General features: G+C 33.7%; 1 protein-coding gene across 7 annotated transcripts; it reads left to right on the forward strand.

The window, feature by feature from the left end:
- Positions 1-752: 752 nt before the first annotated feature.
- On the forward strand, positions 753-25,351 carry LOC105332052 (BLOC-1-related complex subunit 8). Of its 7 annotated transcripts, XM_066088439.1 has the most exons (8): positions 921-1,090; positions 1,162-1,248; positions 7,064-7,176; positions 7,718-7,782; positions 7,899-8,006; positions 24,256-24,271; positions 24,791-24,844; positions 25,161-25,351. In XM_066088439.1, exons 1-8 carry the CDS (start codon positions 1,039-1,041, stop codon positions 25,200-25,202), a joined length of 537 nt encoding a protein of 178 aa, XP_065944511.1. In that variant the 5' UTR covers positions 921-1,038; the 3' UTR covers positions 25,203-25,351. The 7 variants fall into 7 exon arrangements, with proteins under 7 accessions (XP_065944509.1, XP_065944510.1, XP_065944511.1 ...); XM_066088437.1 differs by lacking the exons at positions 921-1,090; positions 24,256-24,271; positions 24,791-24,844 and adding exons at positions 753-779; positions 8,305-8,415; XM_066088438.1 differs by lacking the exon at positions 24,256-24,271 and having other exon boundaries at positions 920-1,090.
- Positions 25,352-26,021: the final 670 nt, after the last annotated feature.

Here is a 26,021-nt window from a genome sequence, read left to right on the forward strand (position 1 = left end):
AACATCAAGTTGGGGGAGGCTAAATTATTCAAAGGATCTCGATCCCGAGCAGTTTACTCTTTTTTAAATTCTTTCAACATTTAATGTAATTCTTATTATGGATTTTATTTAAGGTCAATTATATTTTATAATTTGTAGCGTTAGTGTCTTTATTCTCCGTTTGTGATTTGTTATGATTTTAATTAAGATACTGACTTTTTGCTTGTCGCCAACTTCAAATCTTGATAGTTTTACGACTGAGTGTAATAAAACAACTCTTCTCCATGAATATGCATTTATAAATGGACAATCGAAAAAATATCCGAGATCCACTATGACACTAGAAATTGTAAATATTAATTAAGTGATATAAAGGGTTTAAAAATAATGCATAAATTGAAAAATTAAAGGGGCATGTTCACGATTGTGGTCAAATTCTATATTTCTGTTTTAATTATTTACAATATGCTTTAGGAATACATTTTTAATGATCAAATGAAATTTAAGAGTCATTCGTTAACAGTTAAAAGCAAGATACATTTTTTCTTTACAATGATAATAACGTACGTAAGTTGTTATATCTATAACAACAGAATATGATCATTGAGATGTGATAGCTCAATATATATTATGTTGTGTTTTTACGTGCATTATTATACCAATGGCTTGAGGTAACCTGTATATATAGAAACAATGTCTAAATGACATTAGATCGGGATCGGAGTTTGACGATAACGCCGACTAGATTTCCTTCTGGAATTTGTCTTTAATTAGTTTAAAATCAACTTTAATGAGTTTATGTATGTAGTATAACATGTTACTGAACAGATACGTGCATAATAAAGCATTTATTAGCCCTTTTAAATGAAAAAATCCCAGAGTTCTCTAGGATTCTCTAGAGTTCTTTAGCATGTTTAGAGTTCTCTGTTTAGTAGGACCGACCTTGAACGCAATTCGGATTTGCAGTAGATTTAGACTGTTTTAATTTTACTATTCAATATCTGACTTCCGATTTGATATTCTTAAAGTTATTGATTAACCAGTTAACAATGTTTTTGAATGGATAGTGGTATAAGTTATTCTTACCCAACAGAGAGAAGGATGCAGGGTAGTTATGAGTGTGACGTTATGTAATATTTAAACCATACATGAGCAATGTACATTATGTTTGTATTTTTGTAGGTGGTGATATTCGATATAACATGATGACTACAAGCAGTTTATTTCGGGAAGCTCAGGACGAAGAAATGGAGCTCAAAGTAAAAAAAGGTGCATAGATGTTCATATATTTAGACTTGATTTGTAAAACAACTAGTGTGACTTTCTGAAGATATGTTAAATTTTTAATACACATTGAAAAATGACAGTTTCTACACAGGGGCATCGTATCCGCTCTACACTCAATGACATATATATAATAATACACAAGGGAAGAATCGAAAGTAGGACACGATTTGTAAACAATGTCAAAAAACAACTTGCTTCACAAAAGTTACGCAAATCCTTGCACACAATGTTGCAAATGTTGTCAAAAAACACGTTCACACTCAAATATTCCTAATAAACTCGGTAAAAAGCGTTTTTATTCCATTAAAACCGCTGTCTGCTGCAGAAACCCAATCTCTTCGCCTAAGAAAAGATAACTCTGTACTTTCTCTCTCTATATGTTCAGTAATGACAGTAGAAATTTCGGAGAAAAGAAAAGAAAGACCCTCTCCCTCCCTCCCCCCCCCCCTTATGAAATGGAAATGATGATACACTGTAAATTTTGATAACTTTTGAGATCCTCATTTCTAAACCATAGTATGTTTTACGGTGCTACCGTTCTGGCGAGCGCAGCAAGAATTACACATACTGTACCTTGCATCATTGTCAACTTATAGTTTTATTTAGGTATCAACGAACATCAAAGAATTTTTGAGAGAGTATTGCTCTGCAATAAGTATGCCAAAGGTACTAATTTCAATGGTTATGATACATACAGCGCAACCCCCTACAGAGAGAAAGAGAGAGAGAGAGAGAGAGAGAGCGGTACCTGTTTGTTGGTGTGTAATTTCCCACTTTTAAATTTAATGGTCTGACTATATGCAATATCTACATAGTTATTTTAACTGTTTACTTTTTTTTATTTTATTCCTTTTTATTTAGTTCAAAATGTACTATTGTTTATTTCCTCCCTTCTCTTATACTTACCTGCTTAACGTTACTGTACATGCATGCACAATTATTTAATTTAAAAATGGATCGATATGACAGTAAAGTATGGCTCTTGCTCGTATATATATATAAAATATCTATATTAAAAAAAGATTAAAAACAAATCATATGTCAATGAGGCAGGTATCGCAGACTATACTGAAATAGCCAATACACTCATTACAGATGTTTGATCCACCTCTAAATTTATCGCGGGAAATATAGCGCGAGTGCACTGTGACGTCATCCATGACTTTGTTCTTCTTTGTTTATGTTTCTCGACTCAATACGAAGGTATGGAAGCATGTAACAAATCTTTTGAGTCTCGCCAAAGCATATGCGGTACTCAAAACGTGTCTTCAAACTTTAAGTCACCGTAAATTACGAGTTAAAAGACGGCCATTTTTGGCATAGCACCACGGGTGAAAACATTAGAGAGCATTATGGGACGTAGACAAAAAATTTTGTTTGATGTACTGTAGGTTTAGCTCGTACTTTTTCCCGTGCACACTGGTTCTTAGAGCTCGCCTCGCTATAATTTATTCTTGCTCTTTGTGTCATTGCGCATAAAATTGTATAATATAGGTTATGCCCCCTTGGAGACACCCTGACATTCCAGAACTAGAAATAAAAAAAATATTTTATCTTATTCATATGTAGTGTTTGATCCATGTGGGTAATTCCTAGCCTAATATTGACACTGCTTTGTTTAGGAGACTTTATACAATTGCCCCAAATAGGCGAATACACATGCATATAACATTTTGTTTATAAATCTCAAAAATTAAATTAAGCAATTTCAAAAATGTTAATGTGCATTAGGAGAGAAAAAGCAATCAAGAAATGATTTAAAATTTGCTACTGGACACATATAAGAATGTAAGAAGACTGAATCTTTAGAACCAGGTTTGATTTGGGGGGGGGGGGTTGTGGAGTATAAACATTTATAATTTGAATCATTTATTGTTATTAAATATTAGTTACGGTATTGATCCCAAGGTAGAAATCAGAGTTGGGGTCAATTACTTTGAAAAGTAATTAATTACATTCAAATACATTGACAATTTTATCAATTACTTGCAATTACAATATTTACCTATTGCCATGGGCAGTGTGTCATGCTGTATAAACATATGAAACATGGGACATTTAATTATTGTATAAACAAAAGTCCATACCAAACATGTATAAAATCTATTTATCATTATAAGACACCTTTTTTATATTTTAAAGTTGGAAAAAGTAATTGAGATGTAATTGAAAAGTAATTGAAAATACACAATATTTTTTTAATGTATTTAAATACATTCAATTACTTGTAATTGAAGACAGACTCAATTACCAATTACTTTCAATTACTTTGAAAAATGTAATGAATTACACTCAATTACAAATACTTTTTTCAATTACCCCATCCCTGGTAGAAATATGACTTCTGATGACATCTCAATAGATCATTTGTCAATTATGCAAGGTGTAATGTGATTATTTTTAAGAATAACATTTTTTACCAGTTTATAAAACTTTTTAGACCCCAAATTACATTTTTATTTAAATGGATTATTCGACAATGAAGAAAAGTGTAAATGTAAGGTTATTTTCATTTTAAGCATAAATAAATGCAAGTTTTTTAATTTCATTTTATCTATAGTTGGAGGAGGAATACATGCTCGGATCCAGAAAATTTTTCAGGGGGAGGGGGGGGGGGCAGTTAATATTTGAGTTTTTTTGGGGGTGGGGGTTCCAAGTCATATATTTGACAATTTTTTGATGTAATTTAAAATAAGAGCATACTTCAGTCATGAACATAAATAGTATATATACGTGTACATAGGAAGTATTACAAAACATATATGATATATCTGTATCTGAGTTCTTAAATTGAATCATTTATCATGTACATATGTTATTGTTTCTTTGTTCAAGGCATTTCAGATGGTATGTAGGTCATGATCCCAAGTGCTCTTCCTAAAATTATCAAATACCATAAAAACCATTGAGATTCTCATCTTAATCCAAAGATATTATTCCTACTTTGGTCATGGTGCATCAGATCATTATGGTATGTAAGTCATGACCCTAAGGGGTCATCCTGACCCCCTTAAAAACAGAAATTGTCAATTACATGTATCTTTAAATTATTGATGTTTGAAGATCCTATCTCTATTTAATCCGTATTATTAAGTCTCCCAAATAAAATTTGGAGACTTATTGTTTTTGCACGGTTCTTATAACATGTATTATTATTCCTCTTCATTTTCTTCTTTCCCGCTCTGAACTTGTTTCTCAGAGATGGATGAATTGTACAAAACTCTAGGATACAATAGGCCTGCATATCTAGTTGTGCACCCTAGATTGATTTTTCTCATTTGGGGTTAGACAACCACTTTTCATGGGGGGGGGGGGGGGGGGGGGTCAAAAGGGTGTGGGGTCTATCATTGAACCTTATGGGAAGAATCGTAGACTCTATTGTAAATGATAACTTGAAAACGGACAAAGATAATGATATAGGGTTTTCATAATCATATAATCATATATTGACTGTTACTGGCAATATATAGCATTTATTAGATCTGACCCCTGGGGTCATCCCACCCCCCCCCCCCCCACCCCACCCCCTCCCCCCACCCCTGGAATTAAAAATTACCATATCAGAAACTGTTATAATCATGACCCCTAAACCATATATATTCTTGTTCCTTATATCAAGGGGCATCAAATGTTATGTAGGTCATGGGCCCTGTGGGTGGTCCTGACCCTCCTCGAACAGCAAGTCCCTTAATATCTTCAAAACAGTTGAGATCCCCACCCTTAAACCATATATATTCTTGTTCCTTGTGTCAAGGGGCATCAAACGGTATGTAGGTCACGGGCCCCGAGGGTGGTCGTGACCCCCCTCGAACAGGAAGTGCACAAATATCTCGAAAATGGTCCTACCCCTTAACCATATATATTCTTGATCCTTAAAGGGCATCAAACGGTATGTAGGTAATGGGCCTCAGGGTTAAAATTTGATTTTTAAAACGGTAATGCACATCTATAGAACAGTCCCTATCATATCCCAAGATACGATGTGTCAATCCATTAAATCATAAGAGGAGTTCTAGGATCTATGTTTTTTTTTGAGTGATAAACATCAATTTTCTGCTACTATTTGACTCCCTGGATGAAATTTAAATTTTTAAAACCTTACTACACATCTATAGAACAGTCCCTATCTTATCCCAAGATATGATGTGTCTATCCATTAAATCATACCCGGTAAGAGGAGTTCTGGCATCTATGGTTTTTTTGTGAGTGATAAACGTCAATTTTCTGCTACTATTTAACTCCCTGGATGAAATTAAAATTTTTAAAATCTATAGGACAGCCCCAATTATATCCCAATAGATGACGTAGCTACTCCAAAAGTTGTAAGAGGAGTTCTGGGAACCATCCATTTTTGCAAAAAAATGTCATTTTATGTTGCCCAATGAACCCCTTAATACAAAAAAAAATTCTGGAACCTGATCACACTTCAATATGACACCCCCAATCATATTCTACAAGATCATTTGGTTACTGCTAAAATAAAAAGACGTTTTTGAAACCAGTTTTTTTGCCAAAAAACGTCATTTTTCAGCCATTAAATGACCCCCAGGACAAAATTTTAAAAATTCCGAAACCTTATTGCGCATCTATAGGATACCCTAAAACATATTCCAAGAGATGATTTGTCTACAGTTGAAAATGTAGGAGGAGTTCGAGGAAGAAGGTTTTTTGTGAAAAAACGTCTTTTTTTACTAATTATTTGACCCCCAGGACTACCAGAGAATTATTGAAACTTTTTTACAAAACAACATGATACCCCCAATCAATCTCCAAGAGTTCAGTTTGCTGGTTTATAAGATGTAAGAGCAGTTTGAGAAAGTAAAACGTGACAGATGGACGGAAGGACGGACAGACGGAACAGAGTAACAACAACATACCCGAACTTTCTTTAGAAAGTGCAGGTATAATTAAACAACTTGCAAAACATTTTAAAGTCTTTATTAAGCAACATTTTTAGGATGTACGAGGGTTGTCCAAAAAGTTTGTGGACTATCACGTTTTTGTCATTTTAAATGGGTTTATATATACATATTGTACATTTAAATATTTGTCATAAAATTAAAACTAAAGTAGTTTTGAGATATACATTGTACTAATAATTTGGGAAATTATATAATAAATATGGACTCAATGTACGGTCAATATGCATTTATAATGACCCAGGATGACAGATATTGACCTCAGATACATGGAGGATATCGACCATGTATCTTCGGTCAATACTGTCATCCTGGGTCATTATAAATGCATATTGACCTACATTGAGTCCATATTTTTATAGTAATTTAATTTTCTGTAATTTACTGTACAATTGAGCGCGTTTCACTTTTAAATATGATATTAATCTGTTCAAAATTCAAACGTTACGTCAAGCGTATTAGTACATTTTTTATGTTGGTGCATTGTGACGTGTCTTGTGATATGCAAACCAGGTTATACAAATTTCACTAAAATTTTTTATTCAATCAAATGTCGCGTTACAAACAGAATTAAATTATGCATAGGGAGAGCTTCGCCCTCTAATAATTCCTTCAATATGATAATTTTTATTATAAATATAGTTCAGAGTTGTCTTACCAAGTATCCAGGACTATGTTTATTTAAAAATCCTCTAGACCTTTTTGAAAAGTTTTGCACACATCATAATGTTTGATTAGCAATATGCAATAATAAACATCAAATTTTTCATTGAAGATGAAAGTAGATATCTGATGGGGTCATGGGGAGCAATCTTCTTCAACAAAGCAATATGTATGTAGATAATAACCATATATTTTTGTTCTTGTTTTTTCTGTAGTTGCTGAAAGACTATCTGAGAGTATGAATATTGTAGCAAATGAACCTTCTTTAGCTTTTTTCCGCATCCAGGAACATGTGAGAAAATCTTTACCACAGCTTGTGGAGCAAAAGGTATATTTAGTAAATATTTTAGTAAATATTAGGATATGGTTTTCTTATTGATCTGACAATAGGTATTAAAAAACTTTTTTTACTACGGTAATTTAAAATTTGATAAGTCAATAAAACCTGTACCCCGGTACTTAAAAACACAGTGAAATAACATATAATATATGGGTCACCTTCATTAATCAATTAATTGTTGCAGTATTGTTTATTTGTAAATATGCAAGTAGTCTTCAATCTCTTAAAATGTATTTGTTTGACACAATGACACACAAATGTAGCATGAATTTGATAAAATGTACACAGTGTACTGTAAACCAAACCTTTCTCTATAGTTTTTATAACAATACAGGTCTGGATAAGGCTTTGTTGCGAACATTAGTTGTCGCGAACCAGTTTATTGGCAGTTAAAGTCGCCACAAATAAAAATTGGTTTACAGTATGTGTTTGATACATGTAGTTGGTATCTGTAATCACTATATATCTCAAAAATGTTCAACGCCTCCACATTCACTTTTTCTAAAAAGAAAACCCCATCTTTTGTCAGCATGAAGTGATTGAGACTCAGCAGAAAGTTCAAGGTGCAAGTTTTGACACTGAATATGCCACACAGTAAGTAAAGAATCCTCTATGTATTGTTACAGTGTATTGTTTTCTATATTACTAGGGTACTATACATGTAAATGTAATACATGTCATACTATTATTGTATAATTCATTTTTATCAGTGCTGTCAAAAGCCTCCACAAGAGCAGTGTACACTTCCAAAATATTCAAGAATTGATGAAGAATGCCATGTTTATGAAGCAACAGATCGATTATGAGGAAGATAGAAAGTGAGTACCAGTTTTAATGATTCAGTGCACAAACAGATCTTTATAAAATTCAAAAATATAAAGCATACTGACTATTTTATCATCTGCAAATTACAAAAAAACCCTTAATATATACATTTATTTAGGTATACCAAATACTGATACCAATTCAAAAAATGCAAAATGGAGATACCCTGGTAATCATATTTGGGAAAATCCTTTAAATTTCTGCTTCACATATCATTATGAATTAGCACATAGATTTGAAACGGTCTGACTCACTCTGGATTAATTAATGTTTGAGTAATTGAAACCACAGACTCCAGAAAAAAGCCCAATCTACCAAACACAAAACTGCACGGGATGATATTGAGGTGTCTGTGTCCAGGAATGTTAAAGAAATGGCCACTTCTAAGTCAGACAACCAGTTGTAAGAGACAAGCATGTTTGTGCATGTCCTAACCGTCCCCACTTATGTATTGATGTGTTGAGTTCAATACTTTGTGTGTAGATTATGTGCAGCATCCCTGCATTTAATACAGTTATAAAAATCAATGTTCTTGTGTGTGTAATTAACATGAAGAAGTCACTTCAAGTAAAATTTAGTAAAAATCAGTGAAATATGTGTAAACCTGGTGGTGTAAAAATAAGTGATTCTGTAAATTTAACATATTTGTATTCATGTTCTCCCTCGATCAGCAGAGAAGTTTGCTGAATATAACTTTTTGACTTGCACACTTTAATTAAAGCTGAAAATGACTTGTAAATCGAGATATTTCTCTTTGGTTACCTGTATTAGCTTCTAACTGTGTCAAGATTTGAAATATTTTGTTGCACAGCTTTCACTTGACCTGTAATGACATACATTCTTACATCGCCATTGTTACTCAATTACAATAAAATATTACCGGCCAAAAAAATGTAATTTTCCACATTAAAGAGTAACATTTGTTGTAAAGGAGAATGCACTACCACAAACAAAAAATGCATGAAAAAAAACCTAAGATATGGAAAGAAATACTTTACATTGGCCATGTGTTCCAGATGTGCAATCAGATGTAACAAATGCAATAGGGTTCATGTATATATATTCTTATGTTGATATTGGGGATAGGGAGGCTCGTAGTAATTTTCATGTTATGTTCAGCCTGTTTGTATGTACATGTATTCACAGTTTGATGTTTTGTTCATATACATCAGTAATGAATGAAAAGTATATATTACATGTTTATATGGATTCATCTTCCCGGAGATTGAATTCTTAATTATTTACAATGGCTTATATGTGTTTTAAAGTTTGATGTTTTCAGTTTTTCAGTTTTCATTACATGTAATTGAAAAACAAGGTGAAATACAGACAAACTAACTTTTCTATCTGAATGTGTTTGACTGAATTGTTCTTTACTATAGGTGTAGCGGAATGAAAAAAAAAGATATACTGTTTTGAATTTACATGTTTAAATTTTCTTACATTGCTTAGTTTGCAGGTTTAAATATTTATCTCTCTGAATATAAGTTACCATAGGTATGCTATTTGTTTTCATTTTTTGTGTGGTGTCATTCCTTAATTTTGTGATAAATATAAACATTTGACTTGTTGAATATCTACATAGTAGAGCAAAGTTGCTATAACGTATTTTGATTTTAAAAAACGATTAATATGAACCACTAACTGATATGATATTGCAAATGCACAAATTATATTAAACAAACTGGTCAAACATGTAGGCATAACCAATGTTATTTTCTTAAGAGGCGTTTACTAGTAAACATTCAGGAATAAGGAATCATTCTTTGAGTATTATGAGGTGATCAAAATACGGTAGGGGGTGATCCAATCCAATAAAGCCCGAAGGGCTTTATGATACATTTGATTACGCCACACCGAAATTATCACCCCATAATATTCAGAGAATGATTTAAACAATAAAATGCTTTCTTTGATGATTCATTCGGGATATGAAGGTAGCGACATTGCAGAAATCAAAGGACTGAAGTACTGACAGGAGTTGATTATATCGATTATCATTTATTTTAAAATCAACTTATCTTGCGTGGCAATTAGTTTCTAGTCTGTATTTAAATTACACACTTTTTTTGTAATATGACTTTTTATAAGACTTTTCCGATAAGAATTTAAAGAAACTCCATATGAATCATGTTGTGTAATATTTAGAGATAGATTTCAAACTATGTATTAGTAATCAAAATAATTCTTAAAATTGTATTGATCCAAGCACAATTGATATCGAACTCTTGTCTCGTTCAACCAGACTCTCAGCTGTCTCCGTTAATTTTCGACAAGCAAGAGAGCCTCTCTTGTTTGTCGGAGATTTACGAAGACAGCCGAGCGTTTGGTTAAACGAGACTATATTAAACTCTGGCGTAGGAATACATGAGACTACAAAAATATCTAAATTGTTCGTATTATATAAAATCTGACTATTTTCAAAGTGTTTATAGACAAGTTTCCTTGAAAAACAATGCTACAGCATACATTACATAGAAATTTTCAATCATTTTCAAGAACTAAGACTTGTCAGCAGTGATGATTTGTGCTTAGGTCCAAACACTGTTTCACTTTCGGTTTGCCAGAGTGACTGCATAGGAGAGTTGATTTTAATCAATGCAAAAATACATAACACGCGTAAGCGATTTATGTAACCTTCATAACCCGCATGAATCACCAAAAAAAGCATTTTATTGTTTATATTAACATCTTTCTTTTAACTAATTGATAAATTGATTACGAAAAGTAAGTAAAATTCACTTATTTACTGATAATTTACGTAAATACGTTAGCTAAAAGAAACAGCCAAATCGTCTTCTGTGAGACTTTGAGTCTGACATCATCATGATTATTTTGTGCAGTTCGAGATATTTCGTAGGTCGCTGTAGGTTTGACCAATCGATCAATAGAACGTGTCAATTTCAGTCCTGTCGGTGCCTCGTCAGTTTCAGCTGCTGTAGGTTTTGATCAATTGAAAAACGGGGCGCGAAGATTTCAGTCTGGCTGTTTCTATAGAGCTATGAATGAACTATAAGTTTCCATAAGAGATAGAGGGAATAATACTCGGTAGATGTAAATATTCCGTATTAAATACATAAATTTTATATAAGAACTAGGTACAGTTTCAATCATATTTTGCCCTGTTTTAGAGTGATTTTTAAAGATATCACAAGAAATTGAAATGTAAGGTTTACTTACACAAGAATACCCATAAATTAAGAATCTATATATAGTTAACCGATTAGACTTCCTCAAGTTTAATTCTGACGTCACAAACAGTGCATTTTCCCGTAATTTTCATCAAACTGAGCAGAAGACACCAATTCCTAAGTAGTTTTTTTAATAGAAAAATATGTCTGCAGCTGTCGCCCACTATGAAACTTGCATAATAACTTTATCATGTGAAATCACTTAAAATATATTAATTTTGTTGTGGGCGAAGGCTGCGGACATATTTTCCTGTTCAAAAAACTATGAGAAAATGTGCCATTTTTCATCATTTTTTACCAAATCTAAGAAATATGCCAAAATGTTTAAGTCATAACTATCTCTTGAAACAAGATAAAAGTGTATTTATAACCTAGTACTTTATATACAACCATGTTCAAGATGGTATATGTGTATTTTTATGAGATTTAAACGACTTGAATTTTAGGGCAAATGTTGAAAGAAACTGTACCTTCTTCTTTTCTGCAGTTGTACAATTAAGTATTGAAAAAATCATTGATGAAATATATTGGACTATACGTTACAAAATCGATTTGTAGTGTTACAATGTATCTTAGACATAGACACTGGAAAATGTAAATATTGCGAGACAGATCGACAACTTGCTTCTTTAAGATTGTAAATATTTTTTAAAACAAAAATTAGGTTTCATATCTTGAATGGATGCAGGACGAAGTAGACTGTCGACTGATTTTAAGTTGATTGGTAATACTGTGTTCGATTCCAAGCAAAGAAGTGGACTTCCTTTTTAGCTCACCTGAGCTGAAAGCTCAAGTGAGCTATTCTGATCACATTTTGTCCGTCGTCCGTCTGTCCGTCTGTAAACTTTTTACATTTTGAACTTCTTCTTTAAAACCACTGGACCAATTTCAATGAAAGACTGATCTTTATTTAAAACGGAGAAAACCTCGAAACTGTTGAAAAAGGGATGTACATTTTGAAAAATCTTCTTCTCAGAACTACTGAGTCAAATTCAACGTAATTTTGCATAAATAATCGTTATGGAAAGGAAAATATAAATTGCAAAAATTATCGGCGAATTCTGTTTCAAATTTGAGTAATTTACAAAAATAAAAATAGAGACTAGAGCAAAGCTCGTTGCAAAGCAACGAGTGGGTCTTCCGGTAATGTCGAAAGTAAAGCTAGAAGTTCCTGTAAGAAGCAGGGTTCTTAAACTAACAAACATAAGAAACTGAGACCAAAAAACTCGAATTATTCTTGGTACGAGTTAACAAAATCCGAATGATACCAAGTACGAATTAACAAACCTTATCGATTTCAAGAACGACTTAGCAAATACAAATCCGAATCTGTAAAAGTACGATTTAACAATTATCGAATAATTTTAGGTACGAGTTAATTTAACTCTGAACATAAAACTATTTTCTTAACCAAGAATGTGGAATCAAAATTTCCGGAAAAATCAATTTTTAAACCCCTATATCTCTGTATTGCATCGTCCGATTTTAGAGTGGATTTCAGTTTTGAATTATGAATAATAAGCTCTGCTTTATGATTAATAACTAATTATCGCTTTAAAAATAAGTTATTATGAAAGACTTTGTAGCCCTTTTGGCCCCTTATTTGAGGGGCTGGCCCCTTTTTCTTGATATCAAATGAAAGGTCTTGTAAATATAAACATATTTTGTTACACAAGTATTCACGAATTGTTAACCGTTCTAGATATATCCGAACAACTGTGTTTTAGGGGCCGACCCTTAAACTCCTTACCAGGGCCACCAAAAAAATAGTTTTAGACCCCATATCGTTAAGAACATTATTTTGAGCAACTTTTCTTCTACAAGGCTTTTCAAAATAGTTCTCCTTTTCTAGATATTAATGACCAAATTTTTAGACATCTGGCCCCTTGAAACCCCTAAATACGTATCATATGTCATAGGTATGGTACCATATAGATAAACAGATGTACAATGAACATTTTTGGTTCTATAATTGATAACAAACTATTTTTCAGTAAAGAGTTATTATAAAAAGACTTTAGAGCCCTCTTGGCCCTTTATTTGAGGGACCAGTCCTTATTCCTTGATATCAAATAAAAGGTCTTGTAAATATAAACACATTTTGCTCAACAAGTGTTCAGAAATTGTTGACCGTTCTAAAGATATCTGAACAATTGTGTTTTAGGGGCCGACCCTTAAAATCCTTACTGGGGCCACCAACAAAAATTATTAAGGTAGCATATTGTTAGGAACATTATTCTAAGCATTTTTTGTTCTATAATGCTTATCAAAATATTTCTCCTTTTCTGGATATTTAAGATCAAAGTAATGAACTTCTGGCCCCTTGAAACCCCTAATTACGTAACATATGACTTAGGCATGGTACTGTATAAATAAACAGATATACAATGAACATTTTTGGTTCTATAATTGATAACAAATTATTTTTCAGTAAAGAGTTATTGCAAAAAGACTTAAGAGCCATTTTGGCCCCTATTTTGAGGGGCCAGCCCCTTTTTCTTGAAATCAAACGCAAGTCCTAGTTAATCTGAACAACTTTTGCTTTACATGTCTTAACAAAATATTTACACATTAAAAGCTAGGCCTGAAAATGTGCGAAAATTTCGTGAAAAAAATTGGTGCCTATTTTTGAGCTCGGGCGAGCTTCGCTGCCTTGCGCATTTTTCAAAATATCAAATAAATAGGATCATCTACAGACATTCATCTACTATCCCTGAAAGTTTCACGTTTCTATCGCAAGTAGTTTTTGAGAAGTTACGTGGACAAAATGGTCCTTAAAAATTCACTAAATCCTCAAAATCTCGAACCGGAAGTGACGTCATAAGCCAGAAATTTTATAACATCAAGTATATTTGATGCTCAATGTGTCCTGTAAATTTCATGCAAATCGGTCGAATAGTTCACGAGAAATAGCCTTCAAAAAAAGTCAGAAAAAAAATAAAAAATAAAATAATAATAAGGAAAAGAAACAATAGAATAACAAGAGGGTCTTCCGTCGGAAATGGAAGACCCTAATAATCACTGTCAATCAGTTAATTACTTCGGATTCGGTATTCCATATCGAAAACGAAAGTTCTTTGTGGATAAAGCAGCCATGTTTGAATGTTGACGCATGACAAACGGGTTAAACTGACAGAGATGTATTTGCTTGTTGTGCAACAGTTTACGTGCGAAGGGATACTTGAAACATGCTAACATATGTGTGTCGATTTCGTGAAGTGAATTGAGGTTAAAGGCGTTGACATTTTCAATTGTGATAGTGGTTTTACATATTCTCTTTTGAGAAGTGGACAGACTTAGCCTACTTTGTTTTGAATTTCGTTCATGCAGTCTTTACCAAATTTTTTTTTCAGTGGTTTAATTTATGTATCAATGAATTGTACCAGCTCGAACAAAAATTTACATGCCAAAGAAAAAACTCACAGAAAAAGTTTTATTAAAGTCATTTTATTCTTAAAGGTAATATCTGCATTTATGTATTTATATTCTCTCTAGTTCTCTTTCAACTTCAAGCTCTGTTAATTCGTTATCACTATCACTATCAGCATCGGATTCTGTGTCACTCTCAGCATAGGCGTCAGAACCGGGGGGCTAGGGGGGCTTAGCCCCCCCCCCCCCTCCCCTACTTTTTAGCTCACCTGAGCTGAAAGCTCAAGTGAGCTATTCTGATCACATTTTGTCTGTTGTCCGTCTGTCTGTCCGTCTGTCTGTAAACTTTTCACATTTTCAACATCTTCTCAAGAACCACTGGGCCAATTTCAACCAAACTTGGCACAAAGAATCCTTAGCCTAAGGGGATTTAAAGTTGTGAAAATTAAGGACCACGCCCTTTTGGAATTTATAAAAATTTTCGAGAAATTTTCAAAAATCTTCTTCTCATGAATCAGGAAAGCTGAAACTTGTGTGGAAGCATCCTCAGGTAGTATAGATACAAAATTGTGAAAATTATGACCCCGGGGGTAGGCTTGGGCCACAATGGGGGGTCGAATTTTAACATATGAATATATAGAGTATATCTTTAAAAATCTTCTTCTCAGAAACTAATCGGCCAGGAAAGCTGACACATGTGTGGAAGCATCCTCAGGTAGTGTAGATTCAAAGTTGTGAAAATCATGACCCCCGGGGGGAAGGTGGGGCCACAAGGGGGGGGGTCGAAGTTTAACATATGAATATAATCTTCTTCTCAGAAACTTATCAGCCAGGACAGCTGAAATTGGTGTGGAGACATCCTTAGGTAGTGTATATTCAAAGTTGTGAAAATCATGATCCCTGGGGGTAGGGTGAGGCCACATTGGGGGGGGGGTGTTAAAGTTTTACATAGGAATATATAGTGTATATCTTTAAAAAATCTTCTTCTCAGAAACTAATCAGCCAGGAAAGCTGAAACTTGTGTGGAAGCATCCTCAGGCAGTGTAGATTCAAAGTTGTGAAAATCATGATCCCTGGGGGTAGGGTGGGGCACAATGGGGGGGGGGGTCGAAGTTTTACATAGGAATATATAGAGTAAATATTTAAAAATCTTCTTCTCAGAAACTTATCAGCAAGATGATTCTTTGTAATTGTTAAGACTTTGGCTCCAGGACAATTCTTTGGCCTCACAAGAAGGTTCAGAGTTTGATGTAGCTAAATATCCCATAGACAAACAATTGTAAAGGATCTTTTTGAGAACTGCAATACTCAACATGTGATATGACTATAAAATTGAAGCAGGCAGCTATTTTTTCATTAAAATCTTTTTGTATTACTGTATTGAGTTATTGCCCTTGATTTATTGATTATTTTAATTTATGCATCCACTGTTATCCAATTATTGTGATGATTATTTTTATACAATAAAAAAATATTCAATGTATATAAGTTGTTCTGCATAAGTATTTTTGGGTTAGGACGGATTAGTTTGTTTATTTTTTATTTCCAATTTTTAGATACTATGAATTATTTTAGGCCGGCACATATATAGGGATAGTGTCTATTGAGTAATATTGAGCGACTGTTTGGGGTTAAACTTGAACAGGTTCGGATAGATTGAAGGTGTGGACATCCCTGCTCTCTTTAATTTCGTGTTTTCTAACCTACGATACAGAGTATGTGGTCATCCCTGCCCTGTAACGCATTAATACAAGAGTGCGGTCATCCCAGCTTGTAATGGTGGTGGTTGCGGATGAGCACTATTTTGTGGTCATCCCTGCTGGTGTTCTGGCCTTTCTAGCGCAGTGTGCGGCACTCCGTGCTTGCGTTAACGTTGGTACCTGTTGAGTTGCGTAGGTGTGCGGTCATTCCTGCCTGCGTAACGTCCCTATATATGTGCAGGAGCGGTAATTAAAGTCTGCTCTTGTAAATATTGGCAGCAATCAGGGCTATCCCAGTCTATCTCCGGTACGGGCCCGCGGGGATCACAGGCAGTGACCCCCTTGCACGTTACAAAATCATCCTGTTAGAAAAGGGACTAATGATTATAAACATAAGAATATCCAGGGGGAAAATGGATTTTATTTATACAGGATCTACATGTATTATTGTTCATTGTCCAGATTGTTTGTATTATGACTCCATTAAGCTGACTTTATCATACTTATTGTTCCTCAGGTGAGCGATGTGGCACATGGGCCTCTTGTTTTGCTAAGTTATGATTTTGGGAATTAGGTTCTTTGCTCTCAATATTTCTGAGGATCAGTCTAGGCCCCCCCCCCCCCCCCCCCCCCCCCCCCCCCCAATTTGCTTCCGACGCCAGTGCTCAGTGACAGTCTATCCTTCCATTTCAACCTGTAACAACAGAAAGATGTAAGTCAGATATTTCAGCCCAGGAATCATGGCGAGATCTCATGGCATTTGTTGCCATCGACGTTTAAAAGACGCTTTCATATCTACGAAGACGGGTGCGTCGATTTACCCAAATGGACCCAAATGGAACGTAAAATGACCCAAATGGACCCAAATGGAGCACAAATGGACCCAAATGGAAACAAATGGACCCAAATGGAATCACAAATGGAAATAGAATGGCATAATTGAAGATTTTATTTAATAATTTCAATCATTATTTTTAATAAAATCATATATTAACATTGTAACTACATCGTTTTAGAAACAGAAATAAGACTGTATTTAGAAACTGTTCCTATCGTGTTAAACACGACGCCCTACCAGGGCCCGGACTCAGTTACCTCAAACAATCTTATTCTAAAACAATTTCATTAATAAGTTTTTATAGGTACCATTTTACTATTAATAAATCATATATTAACATTGTAACTACATCGTTGTACAAACAGAAATATCAGACTGTATTTAGAAACTGTTCATATCGTGTTAAACACGACGCTCTACCAAGGCCCGGACTCAGTTACCTCAAACAATCTTACTCAAGAACAATTCTATTAATAAGTTTTTTTATGAAAAAAGTCATAAATTGGTGTTTTTATTATTATAATGATTTTTCACAAGTCACTATTTGGTTTGTCACATTCGGTGGTATTTGGTTTGTCACATTTGATGTCACATATGATGGTTGAATCAGATATTTCGATATGATTATATATCAACAGTTATATTAATAGTTATATATAAATTCATATATCAATAAAAAATCATTAACAACACAAGAAAAAGAAAATGTCGTTTTAGAATTTATATTTATTGATTATTCATCATGTAATTGAAATTATTAAATAAAATCTACGATTATGCCATTCAATTTCCATTTGTTTCCATTTGTGATTCCATTTGGGTCCATTTGTTTCCATTTGGGTCCATTTCGGTTATTTTACGGTCCATTTGGGTCCATTTGGGTAAATCGACGCACCGACAAAGACAGTGGAGTATTGCAAACGTTTGGTGGCAGGGGATAGTTTCGCAGGATAGACCCAGTCAAAATTTTGAAATAAAGGGAGAACCTGGGGTTTGGCTGGTTATTTGAGGGGTATAAATTGGTAGAATATTTATTGCATTCATTTTGTGGATAGAGGAGCTCATGTCAATTTCATTGATATATGACACTTTAATACTGGTAGCACTTTTCATCAGAAATGGAATGAAAATGCGAAACTGTGGCCAAAATTTTCACTTTCGGTTTTGTGCTTGAAAAGTAGGGTGGGTTCAGAACACGAAATGTCACTCGAAAAGAAGGTGATTGACCCCCCATCAATTGGTGATTATTTGCATGGGTATACATTAAGCTACCAATCCTATGGTAGTTTATGGCAGTTGCTCGGGACTGGAGCGTGGTTCTGGACCCGTGAAAATGTGAAAAAAGGGCAATTTTTCAGAAAATTTTGAGACCGTCCCTGGCTATTCTTTATAGTGTTATATGTAAGTTGTACTTGTTTTATTCTGAAATGTTTAAAAATTCTCAAGAGTCGGGACCATGTGTCCCCTGCATGCAAACCATTTTTAGCAAATTGAAAAACCCACTGAAAAATTAAATCTCATATATGAGCACTATCTGCCTCACATTTCCTCGACCAAAAAAACTATCCCCTGCCACCTTCAAGAAAATGTCAAATTTTTACTAGGCTTGGAGTTAAACAATATGGGAACAGAAAAGATGTTCAATGTGTGTAAAATGGGAAACTGGCTGAATTTTTATGATTGATCAACCCTGTGATGAGATTTAGGGGCCAAAATGTAACAGGGGGTGGTCCTAAGAAAAAGTGCAACTTTTTAGCGTTTTGGGTTTGTCCTTATTTTAAAACCCTTTATAGGCATATTATTCTTATTGGTATAAGTTGCAGGGTTGAATTTGGATTAACTGAATGATATTGTACCATTTTTCTTTAAATTTTCTTGAAATTAATTGATAGCCATGCAGTTTAATGAAGTTTTAAACCCTTAGTTTTGATAAGAAATTGCTAAGTATTGTTCTTTCTCGAGCTAAAACAGACAAAAAGTAGATTTTATGGCTAAATATATGTTTTACATGTGCTACATGTAAATTACATGTAATTACATGTAATTTTTAATAGTTAATATTTGCATTTTAAGTCATTATAAACAATTTTAAAATGTCTGATTGTCAAAAAAGCACCCCAACCCTTCATTTTTCTTCACCGAAAACCAAAAAATAGCCTTTATTTCACATTTCTCTTGATAATATCTCATAGGTACATAAAATTGCTCCCATTTAAAACAAAACACATATGTCTGGTTTCTTCTTTATTGAAAATATATCAAGAAAAATTGAATTTGTGTGCATTTTTTAACCATTTGTCATTTGCCTGTATTCCCACCTCATGATGGGGGTGTGGTCATGATGTTCAAATTTGGTATTTCTTTGTATGTAAAACATGTATTTCAATCTTTTTAACCCATAAATCTAGATCTTTTACTATTGGTTAAAGAATAAACAGAGAAATTAGGTTTCATCATCATCCGTTCAGCATATTTGGGAAATGACTCCTCGGGTAAGATGCCTGATTGCCATTTTCTAGGTACCTGTCCCTTATGAAGAGATGAAAGTGAAGGTTTTGTGTTCCAAATAAGTTGCTTTTATGTCCCAATGGAGTTTTTAAACCTGTTAATACCATTTAGAAACAAAAAGGTTGATTGCAAGGAATAATAGTGTGTTTTTTCTTATTCCCATTTGCAGGGGGATAGGTGATACATATGAGTTGAATTCTCCTAGATGTTGTTACTAAATGTGAATATTTCAATGTTTTTACATCAGATTTGGATAAAGGTTTCTTTTTATAACTGATTTTAAAAGAAAAAATGTCTTTTGGATTGAAAGAAGTCATGATATATCTTGAAAACCTTACAGAAACAGGTTAAGGTGATTCAGCCGGGAAAGGGGGTAATACTTAAACAGCCATAACTCTTTTATTTTTCAATGAAATCAGACCAAATTTGGAAAGTTTTACTCAGAATTGCATGAACTTTCTGAATTTAAAGTGTTTTGGTTAGAGAGAAACAAACTCTAAAAGTTAAAGGTGGCAGGGGATAGTTTCGCAGGAAAGACCCGGTCAAAATTTTGAAATAAAGGGAGAACCTGGGGTTTGGCTGGTTATTTGAGGGGTATAAATTGGTAGAATATTTATTGCATTCATTTTGTGGATAGAGGAGCTCATGTCAATTTCATTGATATATGACACTTTAATACTGGTAGCACTTTTCATCAGAAATGGAATGAAAATGCGAAACTGTGGCCAAAATTTTCACTTTCGGTTTTGTGCTTGAAAAGTAGGGTGGGTTCAGAACACGAAATGTCACTCGAAAAGAAGGTGATTGACCCCCCATCAATTGGTGATTATTTGCATGGGTATACATTAAGCTACCAATCCTATGGTAGTTTATGGCAGTTGCCTGGGACTGGAGCGTGGTTCTGGACCCGTGAAAATGTGAAAAAAGGGCAATTTTTCAGAAAATTTTGAGACCGTCCCTGGCTATTCTTTATAGTGTTATATGTAAGTTGTACTTGTTTTATTCTGAAATGTTTAAAAATTCTCAAGAGTCGGGACCATGTGTCCCCTGCATGCAAACCATTTTTAGCAAATTGAAAAACCCACTGAAAAATTAAATCTCATATATGAGCACTATCTGCCTCACATTTCCTCGACCAAAAAAACTATCCCCTGCCACCTTCAAGAAAATGTCAAATTTTTACTAGGCTTGGAGTTAAACAATATGGGAACAGAAAAGATGTTCAATGTGTGTAAAATGGGAAACTGGCTGAATTTTTATGATTGATCAACCCTGTGATGAGATTTAGGGGCCAAAATGTAACAGGGGGTGGTCCTAAGAAAAAGTGCAACTTTTTAGCGTTTTGGGTTTGTCCTTATTTTAAAACCCTTTATAGGCATATTATTCTTATTGGTATAAGTTGCAGGGTTGAATTTGGATTAACTGAATGATATTGTACCATTTTTCTTTAAATTTTCTTGAAATTAATTGATAGCCATGCAGTTTAATGAAGTTTTAAACCCTTAGTTTTGATAAGAAATTGCTAAGTATTGTTCTTTCTCGAGCTAAAACAGACAAAAAGTAGATTTTATGGCTAAATATATGTTTTACATGTGCTACATGTAAATTACATGTAATTACATGTAATTTTTAATAGTTAATATTTGCATTTTAAGTCATTATAAACAATTTTAAAATGTCTGATTGTCAAAAAAGCACCCCAACCCTTCATTTTTCTTCACCGAAAACCAAAAAATAGCCTTTATTTCACATTTCTCTTGATAATATCTCATAGGTACATAAAATTGCTCCCATTTAAAACAAAACACATATGTCTGGTTTCTTCTTTATTGAAAATATATCAAGAAAAATTGAATTTGTGTGCATTTTTTAACCATTTGTCATTTGCCTGTATTCCCACCTCATGATGGGGGTGTGGTCATGATGTTCAAATTTGGTATTTCTTTGTATGTAAAACATGTATTTCAATCTTTTTAACCCATAAATCTAGATCTTTTACTATTGGTTAAAGAATAAACAGAGAAATTAGGTTTCATCATCATCCGTTCAGCATATTTGGGAAATGACTCCTCGGGTAAGATGCCTGATTGCCATTTTCTAGGTACCTGTCCCTTATGAAGAGATGAAAGTGAAGGTTTTGTGTTCCAAATAAGTTGCTTTTATGTCCCAATGGAGTTTTTAAACCTGTTAATACCATTTAGAAACAAAAAGGTTGATTGCAAGGAATAATAGTGTGTTTTTTCTTATTCCCATTTGCAGGGGGATAGGTGATACATATGAGTTGAATTCTCCTAGATGTTGTTACTAAATGTGAATATTTCAATGTTTTTACATCAGATTTGGATAAAGGTTTCTTTTTATAACTGATTTTAAAAGAAAAAATGTCTTTTGGATTGAAAGAAGTCATGATATATCTTGAAAACCTTACAGAAACAGGTTAAGGTGATTCAGCCGGGAAAGGGGGTAATACTTAAACAGCCATAACTCTTTTATTTTTCAATGAAATCAGACCAAATTTGGAGAGTTTTACTCAGAATTGCATGAACTTTCTGAATTTAAAGTGTTTTGGTTAGAGAGAAACAAACTCTAAAAGTTAAAGGTGGCAGGGGATAGTTTCGCAGGAAAGACCCGGTCAAAATTTTGAAATAAAGGGAGAACCTGGGGTTTGGCTGGTTATTTGAGGGGTATAAATTGGTAGAATATTTATTGCATTCATTTTGTGGATAGAGGAGCTCATGTCAATTTCATTGATATATGACACTTTAATACTGGTAGCACTTTTCATCAGAAATGGAATGAAAATGCGAAACTGTGGCCAAAATTTTCACTTTCGGTTTTGTGCTTGAAAAGTAGGGTGGGTTCAGAACACGAAATGTCACTCGAAAAGAAGGTGATTGACCCCCCATCAATTGGTGATTATTTGCATGGGTATACATTAAGCTACCAATCCTATGGTAGTTTATGGCAGTTGCCTGGGACTGGAGCGTGGTTCTGGACCCGTGAAAATGTGAAAAAAGGGCAATTTTTCAGAAAATTTTGAGACCGTCCCTGGCTATTCTTTATAGTGTTATATGTAAGTTGTACTTGTTTTATTCTGAAATGTTTAAAAATTCTCAAGAGTCGGGACCATGTGTCCCCTGCATGCAAACCATTTTTAGCAAATTGAAAAACCCACTGAAAAATTAAATCTCATATATGAGCACTATCTGCCTCACATTTCCTCGACCAAAAAAACTATCCCCTGCCACCTTTGTATGATTCGAATTAAGTTAAGTTGTACGAAGATTTATTCATATTAGTTAATTTATTGAACGAATCGATGTTATAAAAAATGGCGACGAACGTAAATAAAGTATCTATTGGAGATTGAAAGTTTACATGCCCATCGGGCTTGCGAGTGTGTAAGTTTCACATGCCCTCTTTCATTTTTACCAGGCCCCGGGCATCGGACTCCCGGGATTTGTCGCAGACTGTTTATGCTTTTTAACTTGAGGGGAAATATCGCCTGCATTTTGGAACTTTTACGTATCGAATCAAATAAAGACTTCAGTAAATCAGACAGTTAAACAATATAAGCAAAATCTGATGCACTGACAACATATTATATTTTAAATACTAGTACTATACATTCTATTGGTAATTCGGTACGATTGCTACGTAATGGTTGATTATAATGCAACGTGCTTTGTTAAAATGCTGTGCAATTTCAGTCTAAACGGAGATTGTTTTTGCTGCTAGAAATATATAGTTATATATATATTATGAAAAATAAATTCTGCCCTTTCTTTGTTTTAGTGCATGTTTCTTCTGTTTTAGTTGTTTACAATTTTCTCTTTACAAACCATATTCAGCTGTGTCAAGTTTCGAATTATAAGCAAGATACAGAGCTTTGCTCACAGAACTGAGGCCATGCTTTTGTTCATTCTGAATGGGAAATACCAAGTTTTAAAAATCTTAAGTTGAATGTAATTAACTCTTGTGAACAAAAAACTGACTCAAACCAAGCAGAATTGTGAGTACTGTATTTTGCTTATAATTCTACGATCGACACTGAAATTTCGATTTATCACTAGAAATGTCTCATTAAACGTTAAATACTTGTACAGAAAAATTAAAAGGATGATATGCTATAACAACTTTGGATCCCCCTCCTTATACGATGAATTTACACCAACTTTGTTGGTTTTTCAAACACAATTAAATAAAAACGACCTCTTTAAAACAGTTTAAAACATTACTGTTACGGGGATAAATGTATTATCGCTATTCTTAAGAAAAAAATTACAGCGGAAAATCATCTTGATTTGTAGCCATTTGTTAATGTTGATTTTGAATAAAGATGAAAATAAAGGATGGCCTTAGTAAAAAAGAGCGATATGCCTGTCAATACATTGCAGTCTGAGGCTCATTCAGAGGGGTGGGGGAGGGGGAGGGGGGGAGGGCTAGACCTTATCAGAAATCTTGACAAGCAAAAAAGAAAAAAAGATTTTGAATACGGCTATGTCTAACTTTGCCAAAAAAGTGTGTGTGTGGGGGGGGGGGGGGGGGGGTCCCTCCATCCAGTTCTGACGCCTATGCATTGATTATACATAAAATAGCTCTTTAACATATCACATGATAATATTTTTCATTCTAGTGTATTCATCGATCAAGTGAGTAAAGTTATAAAACGTCGCACGAGTTCACGCCTGGTAAACAACAATCGTTTATAATGCGGAGACCAATAAAATTTTTGAATGTTTTTAATTTGAGCGCCTTGAGGTACAATTTTCTTCTTTCACATGTAGGATTTTTTAAAAATAAAATACAATAATTAGCTAGTACAATGTAGTTGAAGATGAATATGTACCTATATATATATATATATATATATATATATATATATATATATATATATATATATATATATATATATATATATATATATATATATATATATATATATAATTTAATCGTTTTATAAAGTGAGGGGGACATAACTAAAATAAAGGGAATTGGAGTTGACAGTGTACCCATACCAAAAATTTAGTTTTATATCTTGCATAGGATCTTATTTTTTGTAAAAATGGTATTTCATAAAGATACAATGTCAAAGATTAAGTGTAGGAAAATAAGTGTAAAATTTGGATACAGTTGATTTTATGGTATTCTTTTTTTGTTTTTCTACCGACGGGCCATATGGCACAATATCCTTTGTACACCCGTATAAAGCCATTGTTGCTCAGGTGAGCGATGTGGCCCCATGGGCCTTTTGTTTGCTATTTGCATTTTATCTAGCCCCATATAATAGCATGGATGTTGTTTTTAATTATATATGTTGTTCATTAATATTAAAGTTTTACGTTTTTGATGCATCCAGCAAGATTTGTTCTTAATCATCTGATCACATCATATCTGAAAAGTTCAATAATCAACCTTTATATATAGGTAAAATAAAGTCTATGAAACCAATCTTTTTGTATGTTTAATTCTTTGATTAAACCCACTATCACAGGACATGACGTAACACTGTTATATATTTTCCGTTTATATTTTCTTTAGAGACGATCACAAGATGGCGGCCCCAAACATCGCCTCCATTAATTCCACTGCAGAAGACGGCGACATAACAGACACATGATCTAGTTGTTTTATTGTTGTTATTGATACCTGTTGTTGTTATGATTGTTTTTGAAATGTTTTCTTTGTGCAATAAGATTAGCTGTTATTTTCAGCTACATGTAAATACTTTCTTTTCTTGTTGGTTTTATTTTTTAAAGTCACTATATGATACATGTGTATAGTGCGCAGGATGTTTTTTTTTGTAAAACGTTTGAAGTCACTGGAGCTCTTGTAGAGGGAGTAACTAAAATATGAATACATAGCCTTTTGAAAAATGTCATGCCCACAAGTTACACATCTACCGGTAATTTTTGTACCAGAGCTAGAATGTAATCAAATGGGTTAGGCCGTCCTTATACTGAAGGGATATGGACATTCGTTAAAGCTTTGGTTTTATGTCAGTTGTATCAAGTTTGAAATTCCCATCATTAGTTTTATAAAAGTAATTTTGGAGTGGACACTCATCAATTCAGTCCAATCAAGTTAAAATGGGTTAATACTTAATAGGTTCAGAAAGTTAAACCTCCACTTAGTTGGGATTATGGGTTTCCAACGGGTTCCAAATACGTTGGGTTCTTCACAATCATTATTTATTGATCAACAAGGGTGCCAAAGAAATTCATAGTAACAACTGGGGAAATAATCATATAGAAGATGAAGAACAAACGATCTAACACGCACGCGATAGCCCGCCATTCCTCTTGTTGGTGTTCCGGCGAGGAGCTGGTATTGGTACTAGGATGGTAATGGTGATCATTTTCTTCTGTTGATAATGGTAAATCATCTTTCTCACGAACCCCA

Source organism: Magallana gigas, chromosome 6, assembly GCF_963853765.1.
Source record: "Magallana gigas chromosome 6, xbMagGiga1.1, whole genome shotgun sequence".
In the NCBI taxonomy this organism is placed as follows: domain Eukaryota; kingdom Metazoa; phylum Mollusca; class Bivalvia; order Ostreida; family Ostreidae; genus Magallana; species Magallana gigas.